The 15,994-nt window shown below is 27.7% G+C and overlaps 2 protein-coding genes across 2 annotated transcripts; one reads left to right on the plus strand and one right to left on the minus strand.

Annotated features, from left to right (window-relative positions):
• Positions 1–10,263: 10,263 nt before the first annotated feature.
• Positions 10,264–14,047, minus strand: LOC119684044. The gene is made up of 4 exons (XM_038097984.1): positions 13,588–14,047; positions 13,415–13,524; positions 12,894–13,332; positions 10,264–11,091 (listed from the first exon to the last, which is right to left on the minus strand). Exons 1-4 carry the CDS (start codon positions 13,813–13,815, stop codon positions 10,663–10,665), a joined length of 1,206 nt encoding a protein of 401 aa, XP_037953912.1. The 5' UTR covers positions 13,816–14,047; the 3' UTR covers positions 10,264–10,662.
• Positions 14,048–14,332: 285 nt separating this feature from the next.
• Positions 14,333–15,122, plus strand: LOC119680552 (putative ATP synthase subunit f, mitochondrial). The gene is made up of 3 exons (XM_038093446.1): positions 14,333–14,442; positions 14,505–14,586; positions 14,712–15,122. The coding sequence occupies exons 2-3, from the start codon at positions 14,508–14,510 to the stop codon at positions 14,954–14,956; spliced, it is 324 nt and encodes a 107-aa protein (XP_037949374.1). The 5' UTR covers positions 14,333–14,442; positions 14,505–14,507; the 3' UTR covers positions 14,957–15,122.
• Positions 15,123–15,994: the final 872 nt, after the last annotated feature.

Below are 15,994 nucleotides of genomic sequence, written 5' to 3' on the forward strand. Positions count from 1 at the left end.
ATATTTCATATCATTTTTTCAGATAAATTGACATCCATACTCATGAATAAAATTCACTAAATCAAAATATTTTAAATTTTAATTTAATTTCTCTGCTAAGGTCAACAAACTAAAGGGTACAAAGGGTACAATACTTTTCTTAAAGCAAATATTTTACATATTGTATCTAAGGTTTTTGCCCTATTAATTAAAATTATTATGCAACATCACGTAATTCCTGTGGACGTTTATCAAATATTTTATACTGTTTAATTATTAGCATCTTGAATTGATATATCATTAAGACAAGGATAATGTATTTAACCATCAACTCTGATATTTGTAATACAGACAGCAGGTTAATTTATCCATCGCTTTCATTTTTATAGATTCAAAACATATTTACATACTTTCAATAATATTTAAAATTGTAATTTGATTTATTGTCACATATGTTAATTATTATTCACAGCTTCCTTTCTTAATATGTTTCCAACCAAGCCGATCCATTTCTTTGATCTTTCAACTGCTAACATTGATATATCTAAAGTTTGTGACAACTAGATCTGTCTAGTGTTTTCTTGAACTGCCTCTCACATTTGTCCAATATTGTCGCTCTTTATAATTCGTTTGCAATTCGATCGTTTCACACCCGGATAACATATAGAAGCTGACTGATCTGCTTCAATTTTACAAAGTGGACTACAATAGCTTTGACACAATATTTTATGCATTTCAAGTTTTGCATACATCAATAATAATTTATCAGTATTATTTGCTCTCTCTCTCTCTAATGGCAATAGTAGACTTGCATGCCCTGGAAAATCTAAAAGACCTACCAATGTTGAAAACGGTGACAAATTCTTAAAACTGTAGTTCTTCACGATATTCCAACAGTGGTTGTTTTGCTTTTGGTTATGTAGAAGCCAACGCTCTTTATAAAGTTTGATGCTCTGATCTTTTATAAAACAGATCATAAAATAATTTATCTTACAACTAGCAAGATCAAGTACTCTCTTATAAAGGGGCCAATGTTCTTAACATAACGTTAATTTTCTATCTAATTCCAGACACGTAACTAAGCTCGATGCGAAATGATTCGAATCACTATATTCATACATATGCATATACATATATGGTATAATATGATAATATTATTTGAATATAATATATTCAAATTATTGTAATAATTTAATTACAAATTATAAATTTATATATAATATATTTCAATAGTTTAATATGAACGTTTATTAGGACAAACAATTTTTTAATTATTAAAACTATCTTTTTAATTATTAAAACTATAAAACTAACTTTTAATTATTAAAAGCTAACCTCCCTCTGAATCCACATAAATTCTGTCAGAAAATGTCTATATCACCAGATTCACCTAAATGTATGTCAATTTATAATATATGGTGCTATCATTGTTCTTATATTTAAGCAAGAAGTATGGAATATACTAAAAATAGGAGTAGGTTAGGCATTTCGCTTATTTATCTCCATCCAATTTACTCAAAGTGCTCCTTAAATTATTTCTTTGCTTTAATAATTTTCTGGTTTGAACTTATGGTATCCAGCTATTAGGTATTGCTAAAGCTTAAAATATTGAAAGCTACTCAATGTCATTAATTGTATATATCATTAGTACAATAATATATTTTTATTAAATCTCATATTTCTGAGTCTACAAGATTTTTTTACCGTATGTTACATTCTCTAGGAACAGTAGTTGATAATTTCACTATTAAAGGATGACATAAGAGAAGACAATGACTTAGTGAATTTTATAAAAATAATTAGCAGATTTTTAGAAATAGGTGTTCCAAACTTTGAATTAGGAAAGTGGAAGCAATATAATCATTATGTACATCCGGAATCAAATCGATTTTATAGTGTTAACGGAAATATATTAGTAATTATTAGTACTGTTCGTATTCAGTTTTATGAAGTATTCGGAGAACCCGATTAATCGGATAATAAACGAGTTATTTAAAATTTTAATTTTTTATTTAGTAATATATAATAATAGATCTGTTCCACGACCTACTTGTAGTAACTTTGAGTAACACAGTGTATACACAAGTACGATCCACCAGCATATTTTTGAGTAAATGAGAGCATTTGGGAGAGCGTAACATTCCTGTCGAAATTTGAAAATGCTACACAGACTTCACTCGTACATTTTATTTCAAGTAAAATCTGTATTGATGGTGTTCTCACCAGACTTTACACTAAGCTGATCCATGAAAATCTGTGTAAAGAGCGTAATTTGGCACTTTATTTGTTTTACGCTCTCAGTTTGTACTTTACTTGTGTTTTACATGAATTGTTCTACAAGTAGCTCAGGGAACAGAGCTAATAATCGCAAATCCGGATATTCGAAAACTGCGTATTTACAAAAAAATCCGATTTTTTTTTTCAACTCCGGAGAGTTCGTTGCTATTCGATTAATCGAATAACTACGATTTTTAAAATATCCGATTAATATGAATAGCACTAGTAATTATAAAAAATATAAAGCTAATTAAGAATTAAATATTATTAAAACTCTCAATGAACTCAATTTCTCAATTTTAAAGCTAACACAGGCTAATAGCGGGGACCCTGTTAACGTTAAATGCCTTTTAATATATGATTTATATAAATTATTATTTTAAATAAAATTTTAAAAATGGTTTTAATTTTAGAAACAAATTTTAAAATTATTCACTGTACAATATTATACAGCTAATCGATAAAATCATATACTCAGTTTAAACACTTGGAACCACTAAAAAAATATTTATTAGATTTTAATTATATGATATGTCTAAATTGCAGTATTTTGCATTTAATATTAAAAAGTAATCAAGATAATCAGTTTTAATATATTATAAAATAAATTTTGAAAAATGTTGTCATCTAGTATTAAATCAACTGTTGGAAATAAAACTAAGACTCGATATGCGTTACGTTTTCGTTATACCGATTCTGATATTATGTATCGGAAAGGTAAAGAAATAATTCGAAAAACAAAATTCATCTAAAGTATTGCATATTTCAGTCGGCAGGAATTTTTAAATTAACGAAAGTGGAGTGTTTAGTAGAGGACTACAACTATGGAAATTTTTCGTATTGTCGCTTGAAGGCTGTAAGGCGTAATGTCGCTGAGTTCTCTTTTAAATTTTTACTGTTGAAAAAATTGTATAATTTCTGGGTAAATATTTTATATACTAATATATAGTCAAGCCATTATTCAATATTTATAGATGTATTCTGTATAGATAAATGTAGAACTTTTAAGGAAATACAATAGATATGATCCAATTGGTGTAAATTTCACTTGGGATACTTGTGCTTTTATGGCAACTGGTAAAAATAATAAAGTTACCTCCATTCTTCACGATTTGTACAAAAAATTTATAAATGTTAATCACACCTGTCCATATGAGGTTATTTTTATACATATAAATATAAAAAAATTTGATCATTTATTTTGTTATATATAATATTTAGGATGAAATAACAATGGAAAAATTTTATCCTGAACATAAGAACTTCAAATTGCCCATTCCAACTGGAGACTATTTTTTTAAATCAAATTGGATAGTTAAAAAAAATGTGATTGTACGGATTAATGTTTGGTTCGAGTTCAAAGAGGTGTAAGGTCTAGAACTTAGCAGAACCTTCTTATTATAATACAATTTATGATATTGTAGTAAAATTATACAAAAGATTTACATATAAATTTAACATAAAATCAATAAAAGCAAATTTAATATTTAATTTTTATGATTTCTATAAAATTATATGTTGCATTATACATACATAATAACTGCTATGACTTGATAATTTATACTCAAAAACGTCTACTAATAATTACTTCTAATAATAATAATAATATGTCTACTAATAATGATCAATACCTTTGGTGGGTGACCCAAAGTGAAGTCTTTAACGTATAAACATACTCGTATATTGTATTGCTAGAGAATGACCTGGTACCTACTTATCTGTAACTCAATTTACAATTATACATGTATAAGTATATATTATCTTACCTTTATTTCAAAAATATTTAATGCTTGTGGATTTTGATCAATTTTAAATAAGTGTCTAAAATACTTTTAGTCAATTATGATTGTGCTTGATTGACATGATTTACTCTAATAAATATTCCATACAAATAAAATATTGAGTCATATAGCTTCGTATAGCTTAAAGTCCAGCATATCTTCTGACGGATCATAGGTGCACTTGTTTTAAGCGAGTAAAGTGCTGAGTTAGTATCAACTTAAACACAATCAAATAAATTCAGGACTCTATCCTTTATGTATTTATCAAAGTTTTCTATTCTTAAGTCTTTGTGTATATCTTTATATAGATAAAGTGTCATGATATCTCATAAAGTGTTTAACATACTTCTTAAAATAATATGATGGTAAGATTGATGTCTTTCAAGGATCAATGAAGTTGCATTGACATACGGCAACTATAGAGCTGTTCGATTATAATTCCTTAAAATTAATAATCCGGTAATTTTGAAGTTTTGTAATAGTCGATAGAGCCTGCTTTTATTATAGACCTTCACTATTATTATAGACTAAAAAGCACTGCGACCTGAATGGATCTATTATGCATTATGCTTGACTGTAATGAATTAAAGATATATTAAGTTCGTCTAGATACTTGTAACGCTCAGAAAAAGACTATACAATTTTCACATATTCTTGATCAAGTTGTAGATTTTACATCAAAATCTTTCTTCTAATTGTTCACAAAGTTCTTAACAATGATAAGAATTATAACTGTTTATCTATATAATAATTAAACTATTTATATTCATATAAGCGAAACTGTTGTAATTTTTATCATTATTAAGAAAACCTTATGCGAGCAATCAAAAAGTATAATTCTTATTTAGTTTGAATGTTACTTACTATATAAAACAAACGATGTAGGAATAATGTGATATAGTTTTAATAGTATTTGCTGCAATGTTGGATATTAAAAGCTCTCTACTTCTTGAAGATGTGTCCGATTTAAATGAAATTAAGAATTACAATTCTTATTTAGTTTGAGAGTTACTGTCAATATAAAGCTAACGAGTAAAAGTAGTGGAATATAATTTTAATAGTATTTGGTTTGTTATAAGTTAAATGTTCTTGTGAAGACAATTTCTTTGATGTACGCATGTACATATGTATAGGATGTTTTTAACTTGGATAGTGTAGGTACGAGGAATTATACCTTGGTTCGTAAATGATAAAAATTATATGGGGAAGTGTGAGAGTGGCGTTTTCAGTATGAATTAAAAAGATATGAAAGAGAAGTACAACTAAAAAAAGTTTTTGATTAAGTTTTTAATGGAAAAAAACATTAATGTCTGGACCAACGTGCCGCAGTCCATAAAGGGCGGTATGACAAATTTCCATAAATTTTAAGAAAAATAAGATTTTCCACCAAGGTTTTCCAAAATTTAAAAAAAATCAAAATTAGACCCAAATGTTTTCCATACCCAAATAGATAGGAGAATGAACTAATAATCAAATTGATCCACATTGATCGAACCATCAATAAGTATAGGAACGCTCTTCTTAATATGATTAATTTCAGAGCTATAGTAATTTCTTTAAATCGTCTAATACTGTAAATTCTTCACCTTTTCTCCACACTTTTTGTGATTACATCAGATAAAAGTGAGGAATCGATAACACTAACTTCCAAACTACTAATGCTCGATAATCACTATATCATTAATAATCTAATATATGTGCTTTACTAAAAAAACCATAGTTGAAAAGAGAAACTTTTTAAAGAGTTTAGCTATAGCTATAGAGAAGTCCAAATTTAAAAAGTGATTAAAAATCTAAGTGTCTTCAAAATAACTTCGTATTGAAGAAGTCTGCACAATAGGGAATATCCTTAAGACAGTTATATATTGTATATAATTTATGTAGTATAATAAATATATAATCTTTTATTCTTTTTTAATGCAATATTCATTAAAATATTTACCGTTTTACTTTTATATATATAAAAAATTATTGAATGAAGTTATTTTTTATATAATTTCTTATTACAAACTTCACAATGTTATAAACATTATTTATACATTTTATATAAACAAGTAATTTTTTATTATATATTTTTTATTTATTTTTATATATATTATTTTTATATATTTGTTATATATTATATATATTATTTTATATATATTTATTTTCTTATATTCCTAAATCTAATTTAATCCTAAGAAATTTTAATTTTATTTATTCCCAATTTTTTTTATAACTTTTAATAACGGTTTTTATAATGAGAAATTATTTTATTTCTTTTTTATATAGTATAAAATATATAGTTTTTATATATCACTCTTCCTTTTTTTTAAAACACAAAGTTATTTCATTTTCTATTAAATTAATATTTCATGGATAGATATATATAGATATATATGCTTTATAATAGATATAGCAGATATTTTTAATATTATTTATTTAAATTTTTTTTTAATGTTTCAATTACATTTTTATTTTTAAAGTCTTATTTTTTTAACAATTTTGCAGAAACATTCTTAGATTTATAAAATTTTATTTTTTGATTTTATTTTTATTCAATTTAAGACAAATCAAGTTAACCGGCAAAGGCGTTTATATTAAATTTACCGTGGGCCGAACTTAACAGTTCAACAGCCAATAGAACAATGAGTGTCGCATTCAGAATGTGTCAGATTTTGTCTTCAAGCACAAAAGTTGCTTATAATGAAAAGCTTTCGTAGTCGTTTATCAAAGTCCTTATAAGAAAAAAGAGCTTTTTATTTAAACCACTGATAAGGGAGTTCTTAACCACATCTAAATAATCTGTTCACTTGTTAAAATTAAATTTAATCAAGTACATATTAGCCATTTCCACTAATGACTTCTTGCCATTTTTCGGGTAGCTTTACAATTCGGTGTACAATTCTATGGTTTATCCGTGAAAAATGACTAAATAATTCTTAGCGGATTTTTTTGCAGTCAATTTTAAACAACAAGAGAGTTTTGCAGAGACCGAAAGAAATCCTAATCAGACGATACAACCGTGTTATATGGTAGAAGCATCAAAAGTTCTTAACCAAGTTCTGTGAATTTGTCCCGAATCATCAAATACATATATGGTGACCTAGCTCTGTTGGGTGTTTTGTTTCATTCAAGCGGCAGAGTAGTGAGCAGTGGAGAACAGAATTAATCGTTACACCTAGCTGATACAGCTCATAATAGACAATTTCCTTACAATTTCATTAAATACTTAAGTTTGCCAACAATACAGGCTTTAAAGTCGTTTGTCGATTGGTCACCGATTTTTGACAATGTTCGCTTGCTTTGGACATTATCGTGTTTAATCCATTTTTTACCCGTAATAATTTGCTTAAAAAATGGATCGATTTTGATGCGTTTAAGCAGTCTGTATTTCACTGATGGTGTTTCCACAAGTAAATTTCTTCCGTAATTCATATAGTACCTAAAAATCGATTGTCTTACGTGTTATTCGCGCTTTTTACTTCGCTACTTCCTGACGACTTGCATATGAGTCTTGCTACACTAGTTGCAAAACTTTAACCGCTTTTTTAGTGACTGACTGGCCTTCAACTTCTCTATCAGAAATAATTAATTATATATTATGATATGAAATTTTAATCTACGAATAATTTACTATGCAATGTTCCTAGATTAGTACATTTAAGCGTAATAATCGCAATGGAGTTATGACTCAATATATCTTTTATAATGAATATTACCTAACTTAGCTAAACCGAACTTACCCATAGCGGTGGAGTCCAAAATGTGTTCGGTTAAAGATTTCATATCAGAGTAATAGGAGCTCCCAACTGATCCTGATCAAAGCCAGACATTCACAAATAATGTGACTCGAGTTCTCATCTGTTTCCAAGCTGTTGACATTGTGCTTTCAAACAGACGCAGCTTGTTAAGATAGTTGTTTATTGAGGAACAATACCTCGTTTCCAAATTAATTTTACAAATTTATGACATTGCTTTATATTTGTAGAGAATTGCACTCGTCTGCAAAGACGACCAAATGCAGCATACCTTTCCAACAAGTGACCCAAAAAGCAAGAATCTTGAAGCAGATAATACATTAATTGTTTCTTGATTATTTGTGTAAGTAGATGGAAGCATCTTTAAACCCTTTAAAAAGTTTAAAATAGGTTTAGATCTCAATAACGCGTACGTTTGATTGAAATACAAAACAGCAATCAGTCAGCGGAAGTACGATTCCGGTATTGAAGTTAATAACTTACAAAAATTACAAAATATCTTATTTTGTTACTAAAATAAACATACTTTTATATACTATATAAATCAATGAGTGTTGTCTTTTATTAATAGCTAATAAATTTTTTATCTGTTTCATACAATTTTATAAATGTTGTACTAATATATATTCATTATACAGATATATGTATACTTAATTTGATCAATTGATTTTGTTTAATATTTGATATTAAAAGTAGTTATATTCTTATATTAAATAAGTGGTCATAAAATCATGAATACAAATTAAAATATAAAATAAGAGACAAAATTAAATTTTTAAAAATTAATAAAATAAAATATAATATATTATTATATGAAATATAATAAAAAAAATTTCCGATCAAATGTAATAAATAAAAAAAACATCTAAAAAAGTCTAAAAAAAAATAAACAAACAAATTTTAAATAAAAAAAAATTAAATATTTCAAATAAAAATAATAAAAAATTATTAAAAAAAAATAAAAAATTATTAAAAAAAAATATAAAATAAATATAAAAAAATAAAAAATAAATAAATAAAATAAGATATGAATCAAAATAAATAAAATCAGTATTAATAAATAAATAAAATGAGACATAAATAAAAAAATATAAGAAATAAACAAAGAAAATAAGAAATAAATAAAAAAAAAATCTGTCAGTTGGCTAATGAACGCTGACTCTGAGCTTCAAATTTGGGAGGGTACTAGTTCAACCCTTGGTACTTGCTATTTCAAAGAAATTATTTACTAATAATTAAATACAAGAAATAATTCCAAGATTCATCTCTATAACCCAATTTCCCTAATGTACCCCCTTGCTTTCTGGCTTAGATAAATCTAGCTCGCTAGGTACTAAGCCTATATTTTCTCCTTTCTCCCCTGATTACTGGAATGAAGTTTTCACAATGCTGTGGAAATGTTCTCCATTCACTCCTAAGAGGTGGTTTAGTGGGTTCAAATCTCACACGGTGGCTTTCGATGATTCCACCTACTGTCAAAAAACAAAAAAACCATTTGGTCTTTAGGTCTTTATTGGTCAGCCAAAGATTCAATTAATAAAAATAATATATAAAGAATTTTTGTTGTTGTAGTTTCATTACTTTCCAAAACCTCTCTAAAAATAAATAAAAAAGAAATAAAAAAATAAATAAAAAATATAACAAAATTAAAAAAAAATAAAAACTTTCTTCCTATCTTTCGAATAGCAAGAGACTAAATAATAAAATGGATACGGACAACTGTGCTCAGACTTATGGGAATATTTTAAACGAATGACAGGATACTGTATATATATTTTATACATATATAAACATATATATAAAGCTTACAGCTATGGCATTTTAGCCGTCTGCCGGAAGTTTAGATTAATCTAATAACTAGTTTATATGTAATTTATGATTTGTATTATCTTTTTCTTTTTGTTGGTTTTTGTTGTTACTATTATTATTGTATTATTATTGTTGTTATTATTTATTATATGAGTTTCTTTTTAATTTTTCCGCTATAAATTTTATATTGTATATTTTGTTAGTTTTCCTGAAGATGACTATCGAAAATAGTCGAAATATCGGAATATTTCTTAATAAAATATAATTTGTTTTAAATACAAATAATAAATTGTAGCTTTATTATTTTTATTTAAATAACCAATTAGCCCGCTCATAAATTATAATGTAATATTTTTGGACACAAAAAAAAAATAAATATTTAAAAAAAAATAAATAATACATAATTAAAAAAAACTACATAAAAAAATTAAGTAAAAAAATTAAAAAAAAAATTAATAAAAAAATTAAAAAAAAAATTAATAAAAAAATTAAAAAAAAAATTAATAAAAAAATAAAAAATTAAATAATAATAAAAAAAAAATGAAAACAAATTAGTAAAAAATTAAAAAATTAGAAAAAAATTTAATAAAAAAAACCCTTTAATAAAATAAACATGTATATAAAATGTAAGAACATTATAAATGCAAAATACTGTTTAATACCTTAGATTAATTTTTTCAAAATTTTGGGAAGATTTAATATATTTAAACACATATTTTTAAGAAGGTATAGGTCAAAATGATTCAACTTATAATTAATAATAAAAAATACTGTCGGTTTAAGGATGCACAACCGCTTGGAGTTAATTTTTAAATGAAAAATGTTAGCATTTCTTAGAGATACTTAACTTTCAGTTTGAGTGTGGCAACATGAGTATTATTTTTATTTAATTGAGTATTAATGAGTATTTGTAGGATTTGGAGGACTCAGTACAACTTAAACATCACACAAAAAATGTTCAAGCTTTTCTTACTTTGATAAAAATACTGTTTACACTTAAAGCTACATTTCGTTTTGAGGCATTCCTTTTGACAACAACTCAATTTAAATTTGACCGCAGCGGCCATCACCCCAACTTAAATCGGTGGTTTCTCATCGGCGGCACTTTTCTTATGCTCTCCTTTCTTAGCCGATTTTGTTTCAACAACATTTATATTATAGGCCCGCATGCGGGCTTCATGCTCGAGTTGGCGATGACGTAAACGCACTTCATGCTCCTCACGCAAATGGTTCAGTTTCAATTCTTCCTGTTGACGGTAGTAATTAATTTTCAGATCCTGTTCCAACTGTTCAAAACGTAATTTTTGCTCATGCTCACGACGTGCATAGTCCATGTCAGCAACACGTGCGCGTTTCATCAAATCGAACAGACCCTTTTTAAATCTATCTTCTGCTGGAGGTATTGCGGTTGATTTATTGAGTATTTTTGAATTTGAATGATCAGCTAATGTTTTTACATAAGATTCTGCATGAATAGCAGCATCGTCGTCCATTGACGTGGAAAGCTAAAAAAACATATATAAACATTAGAAAAACATATAAACAATTATTTAAAAATATTTAACTATAAAATTTATTAAAAATATTTTTATGTTAATTATTAATTTTTATAATGATAGATAATAGCTATCATCTATTATCTATCAGATAAGTACTAGATAAGTATTGTACTAATATTAGTAAAAAAATAATATGATTCTTTACAGTTTATACGAAGATACATAATTTTTTGGAATGTAGCCATTTACTTTCAAAAAATGTTGACCAGAATTATAGGTATTCTATACCACGTTGTTGTAGCCCGTAAAGATCTATGTAGCAGATAACATAAAAGAATTGTTAATATGAATATAGGGGTTAAAATATTGTTGGATAAACCAAAAGTGTATTATGTACTTTAAGTTAGATTAGGTTATGCCGTTGATCTAGAAGGATCCACTTGGGTCTGTTGGCTCATTGCGTTATGTATAAGGAAAAATTCAGAAGTTTAAAAACCACCTTGAACCTTAAATAAAGCTTAAAATGCTATTAAATGGCAGGTTTTGCAGTAGGCCAAGATACTCAAAAAAAGAAGGTAGGAACCTTCCTAGAGTAGTAAAATTTATGGGCTGAACAAAAACAAAACTGATTTGAGCTACTGTCATCGTTCTCTTCGTAACTGCGATAGGAATGATTAAAAGGGAGATTCAATCTTCTAGCATGTTCCCTAATCTACTATAACCACTGAGCAAATCTAGTATATGACTGATATCTCTACAGAGCATTTCACTTTCTTTTTAATAAATGCCCAACTTGCACTCAGATTTTTAAGTCTTATCTTTTAAAAAATTCATCAAAGAAAGAATTCAACGGTTTGCATGTTGCCAACCATAAGCCTAAATTTTTTAAATGATTCGAGTGATTTCCTAAAGTACTTCATCTGGCTAGCGCGTTCGTTTGGAAATGTGTAGCAGTCAAAAACCGTCCTGGATATAAATTGAACTAAATTTAAGAATTTTAAAACAGCTTGACTGTCTCATAGTATGTATATATTCTTACTAAATATATCATCTACTTTCAGATAAGTTATAGTTTATCTAATGGCGATCACCTTCGCCTTAGAAAACCCTTGAATGATTAGAAAATCCATTGTGAATTTTGGTTAGTCTATCCACTACTTGTTTTAGAGCCGTAGGTAAAAATGATTAAACCCTCCCCTGAGGGTCTAGATCCGTTCACTATACAGTAATATCATACAATAGTAAAGGTCATAATAATATAAATATAGTCTAAAAGTACAATAGAACAGTCAATATTACAAACAAAATATCTATTTTCTGCTGGATAAGAACAATTTTGTGTAATGATCAAACACGATAGCACACCTTGACTCAGTCAGGATATAAAAATATATATTTAAATTTATATGAGTTACAAATGTTTGTGATATATATTACTCCTCAAATAATGGATTAGCAGTTCGAAAATGTTCTTGTATGTATTCTAAGTGTTAATTATGTGTCATTATAATGAAATATCACCATCATGAACTTCGAATATCAGCTAATTTGGAATGCAGATTATGCCTCGAAGATAAAGAAACAACTATGCATATTCCTTTGACTTTCCAGCTTTAACAATGCACTGAAGAAACTTATTTCATATGAAATTTCTGTCACCAGAACAGTTTAAAAACTCTTCTCTAGACTTCGTTCCGGACTTTGTACACAAAACTTTAAAGTGCTTTGTGTAATTAATAGTGAAATGTATACAATAGGAATAACTAATGCAAAAGCATTAGTTAAGTCTTTATATTAATTAAGCTTACCTGTGGTTTACGTAGCCTTTTTGTTTTAACTCCAGCTACCTGCGCTGATGGCTCCGCTTTAACTGCATTAGCTGCTTTTTTATTGCGTGTAGGCGAAACTTGTTGCGTTTCATTTTGTGATTCAGCAGAAGGTGGTGGGGACGGTAAAGCACTAATTGATTCTTCTTGAGTATCATCACTAGCATTATTTGGCAATGATGCTAATGGCATGTCTTCATCCTCATCAACACTCAAATCTTTTTTTCCACCACTAAGGCGATGGCTGCGTGTGCTTACTGGTTCCTTTTGTAATTCTTCCATAAAATCAATTAAATTGAATGCATCTAAACTTGAGTCTTTAAACTTTTGCTGATACTCACGTTTAGCTGTGTTCTTCATGCTACGCCATTGTACTTGTATTTGTTCCAAAGAACGATGACGGAAATTGAGGGAATTAAACCTAAGAAAAAAATAAACGTATATATTTTAATAATTTATAGAAAATGAAGTATAATTTGTATTTAATATTTATTAATATTTACTGTTTGGTTATCTGCAACCAGGCATTTCGTTTAGCTTTTATACTTGATGTATCCACATTGCGGTTCTCAACAAATTGCAATTTTGTTTTTATAACTTCCAGTAGTAAACACTTAAAATAATGTACAAAATATATATTAGCATTAATTAAATTATATTATTTAAATAAAGTTACTCTTTCTGCTTCTTCCCAATTTAGCGAACGTTTTTTGCGTGCACCTTTCTTTTTGCTGCTACCAGCTTCTTTCAGAGAATCATCTTCCAATTGCTCACTTAATTCAATATCCGCTTCCTCCCCATTACCGGAGCCAGAATTAATTAAGACTTTTTTAGTTTTTTCTCCCTTTTCACTTGCTTTGCTAGGTACTGAAGCGGCGGAATCATAAGCATCCTCAAGCTTCATCTTAACACGCAAACTTCTTTTATTTTGATCTTTATCCAAATTTACCAGAATTTTTGAAAATGCTATTAAAGTTTCCACTAAGAATTTTACTGTTGGAATTTTTGTTTATATCCATTCACTTGGAATAATTTGGAATGAAGAGAGCTGCCATATATTGCAGAATCCAAAAGCAGTAAATATGTTAAAATAATAGTATTGTATATAATTTGTGTGGATTTTATTCAAAAAAAAAACTAATTATAAAAGAATTGAAATTTAATAAAATTTAAAAATATTGATAGTTGATGAGAAAAATTTTAATACAATGAAATATTTTATATTATAACAGTATTCATTTTATATCAATACTACTGATCGTTATAAGTCACAATTGGTAAAAATTTTTTATGTCATGAATTTAAGTTAATAATTTTAATAACATTTAAGAATTATTAAATAATATTAATTAATTTATTAAAAATAATATACATATCAAATATTTAGTATTCTCCAATTGTGTTAAGAATTTATTTTTTAAAAATATACGGCAACCCTGTACATTTGGTACCAATTTTGACATTTGGAAGTATTGCGTACGCGTGAAAGAAATAGACTAATTGTCATCGGTATTTTACAGGCAAGAAGAAGGTACATTTTTTTTTTGTTCAGCAAGAACGTGAAAAGTAAAGAGATTTTATTTGATATTTTAGAAAATGGCTTTCGGTGATTATCCAGCGGAATATAATCCAAAGGTTCATGGTCCTTACGACCCTGCCCGCTTCTATGGCAAAGGTAAAATAGTTTGACAAGCAAAAATTACGTAATGTAATTTACGTTCATTCTGTTACCTAAGTTAAAATATATTTATATATTTTTCTTTATGCAAAAATAACATGCTCCAATGTGTTTATTTGTAGCTGATGTTCCATTTGGACAAGTGAAACTGGGTGAATTGGGATCTTGGCTTGGACGCCGTAACAAGTCTCCAAGCGCAATTGCTGGTGCTTTCAGCCGTGCCTGGTGGCGTTGGCAACACAAATATGTGCAACCAAAACGTGCTGGTATTGCTCCATTCTTTCAAATCACATTTGCTGCCATGACATTCTTCTATGTCATCAACTACGGAAAAATCATTCACCACAGAAACTACAAATATCACTAAACTTTAGCTTTACTACTTGCAGTTTATCGGATGCGTTAGTGCTAGCAACTAAGGGCTATCTTCTTTCATTAATAATTTGGGATTAAAAAAAATTATATATATTTTTTTGTTTTCTGAATAAATTAGAATAATTTGCGCCGAATAAAGAACGTGTTCCGAAGTTATATGTAAAGTTTTCTTCTTATTTTCCAAACTGATTTCCATTGAAGTTGAATAAGTACACAATCAATCACGGAAGTCTATAAAGTCATGTTCTTGATTCAAAATTTTTCGGTTTAGAAGTATTCCACGCCTTAGATAATTGGGTTTTTTCCTTGGATTTGGCCAAATAAACTACGTCATTCATGGTCAATGTTTCTGGCTATCCTGTGTTATTTACAGCAATCTTCATTATTTTTCTTTTGAAAGATTCAGCAGCAATAGGACGCATCTTTCTACAGGTTATATATCTTAATACTTCTACTTGAAGCTAATAGGCTTACTTTTAATAAAAGACATGCAATGCGCAGTAAGTCTAAATCAAATAATAGATCTATATCAAATAGTAGATCTATATCGAGCAGTAGGTCCACATCGAGTAGTAGGTCTACATCGTGTATTAGTCGTACATCGACTAGTAGGCATACATCAACTAGTAGGCAAACATCAACTAGTATGCGTACATCGACTAGTAGGCATACATCAACTAGTAAGTCTACATCGAGTAGTAGCTCTATATCGAATAGTAGGTTAACATCGAGTAGTAGGTTTACATCGAGTAGTACTTCTACATCGGGTAGTAACTCTACATCGACATTAGTGATTGTTTGTATTGTGACAATGGAGTATTGCCTTTTAAGACAAAATACAATAAAAAGAATTTTTATAGCTTAAATGTGATCAATGTTTTCTCTATAGGAAGATAAATATAAGACTGGGTACCTATTTTTAGATATTCTATTTTTTATATAGAGTTTTATGTGCCAAATTATCGTGCGAAATAAATGTTTATACTTGACTTAAGGTAAGAATATTTGAACTTGAAGATCAAATTTGAAG

Source organism: Teleopsis dalmanni, chromosome 2 (assembly GCF_002237135.1).
Source record: "Teleopsis dalmanni isolate 2A chromosome 2, ASM223713v2, whole genome shotgun sequence".
In the NCBI taxonomy this organism is placed as follows: domain Eukaryota; kingdom Metazoa; phylum Arthropoda; class Insecta; order Diptera; family Diopsidae; genus Teleopsis; species Teleopsis dalmanni.

Coding starts and splice junctions, on each gene's coding strand:
- LOC119684044 (XM_038097984.1), bottom strand. CDS start 13,815: ATGAAGCTTGAGGATGCTTATGATTCCGCCGCTTCAGTACCTAGCAAA. Junction 13,525..13,587: donor ATTGGGAAGAAGCAGAAAGA/GTAACTTTATTT, acceptor CATTATTTTAAG/TGTTTACTACTGGAAGTTAT. Junction 13,333..13,414: donor TGGTTGCAGATAACCAAACA/GTAAATATTAAT, acceptor TTTTTTTCTTAG/GTTTAATTCCCTCAATTTCC.
- LOC119680552 (XM_038093446.1), top strand. CDS start 14,508: ATGGCTTTCGGTGATTATCCAGCGGAATATAATCCAAAGGTTCATGGT. Junction 14,587..14,711: donor TGCCCGCTTCTATGGCAAAG/GTAAAATAGTTT, acceptor GTTTATTTGTAG/CTGATGTTCCATTTGGACAA.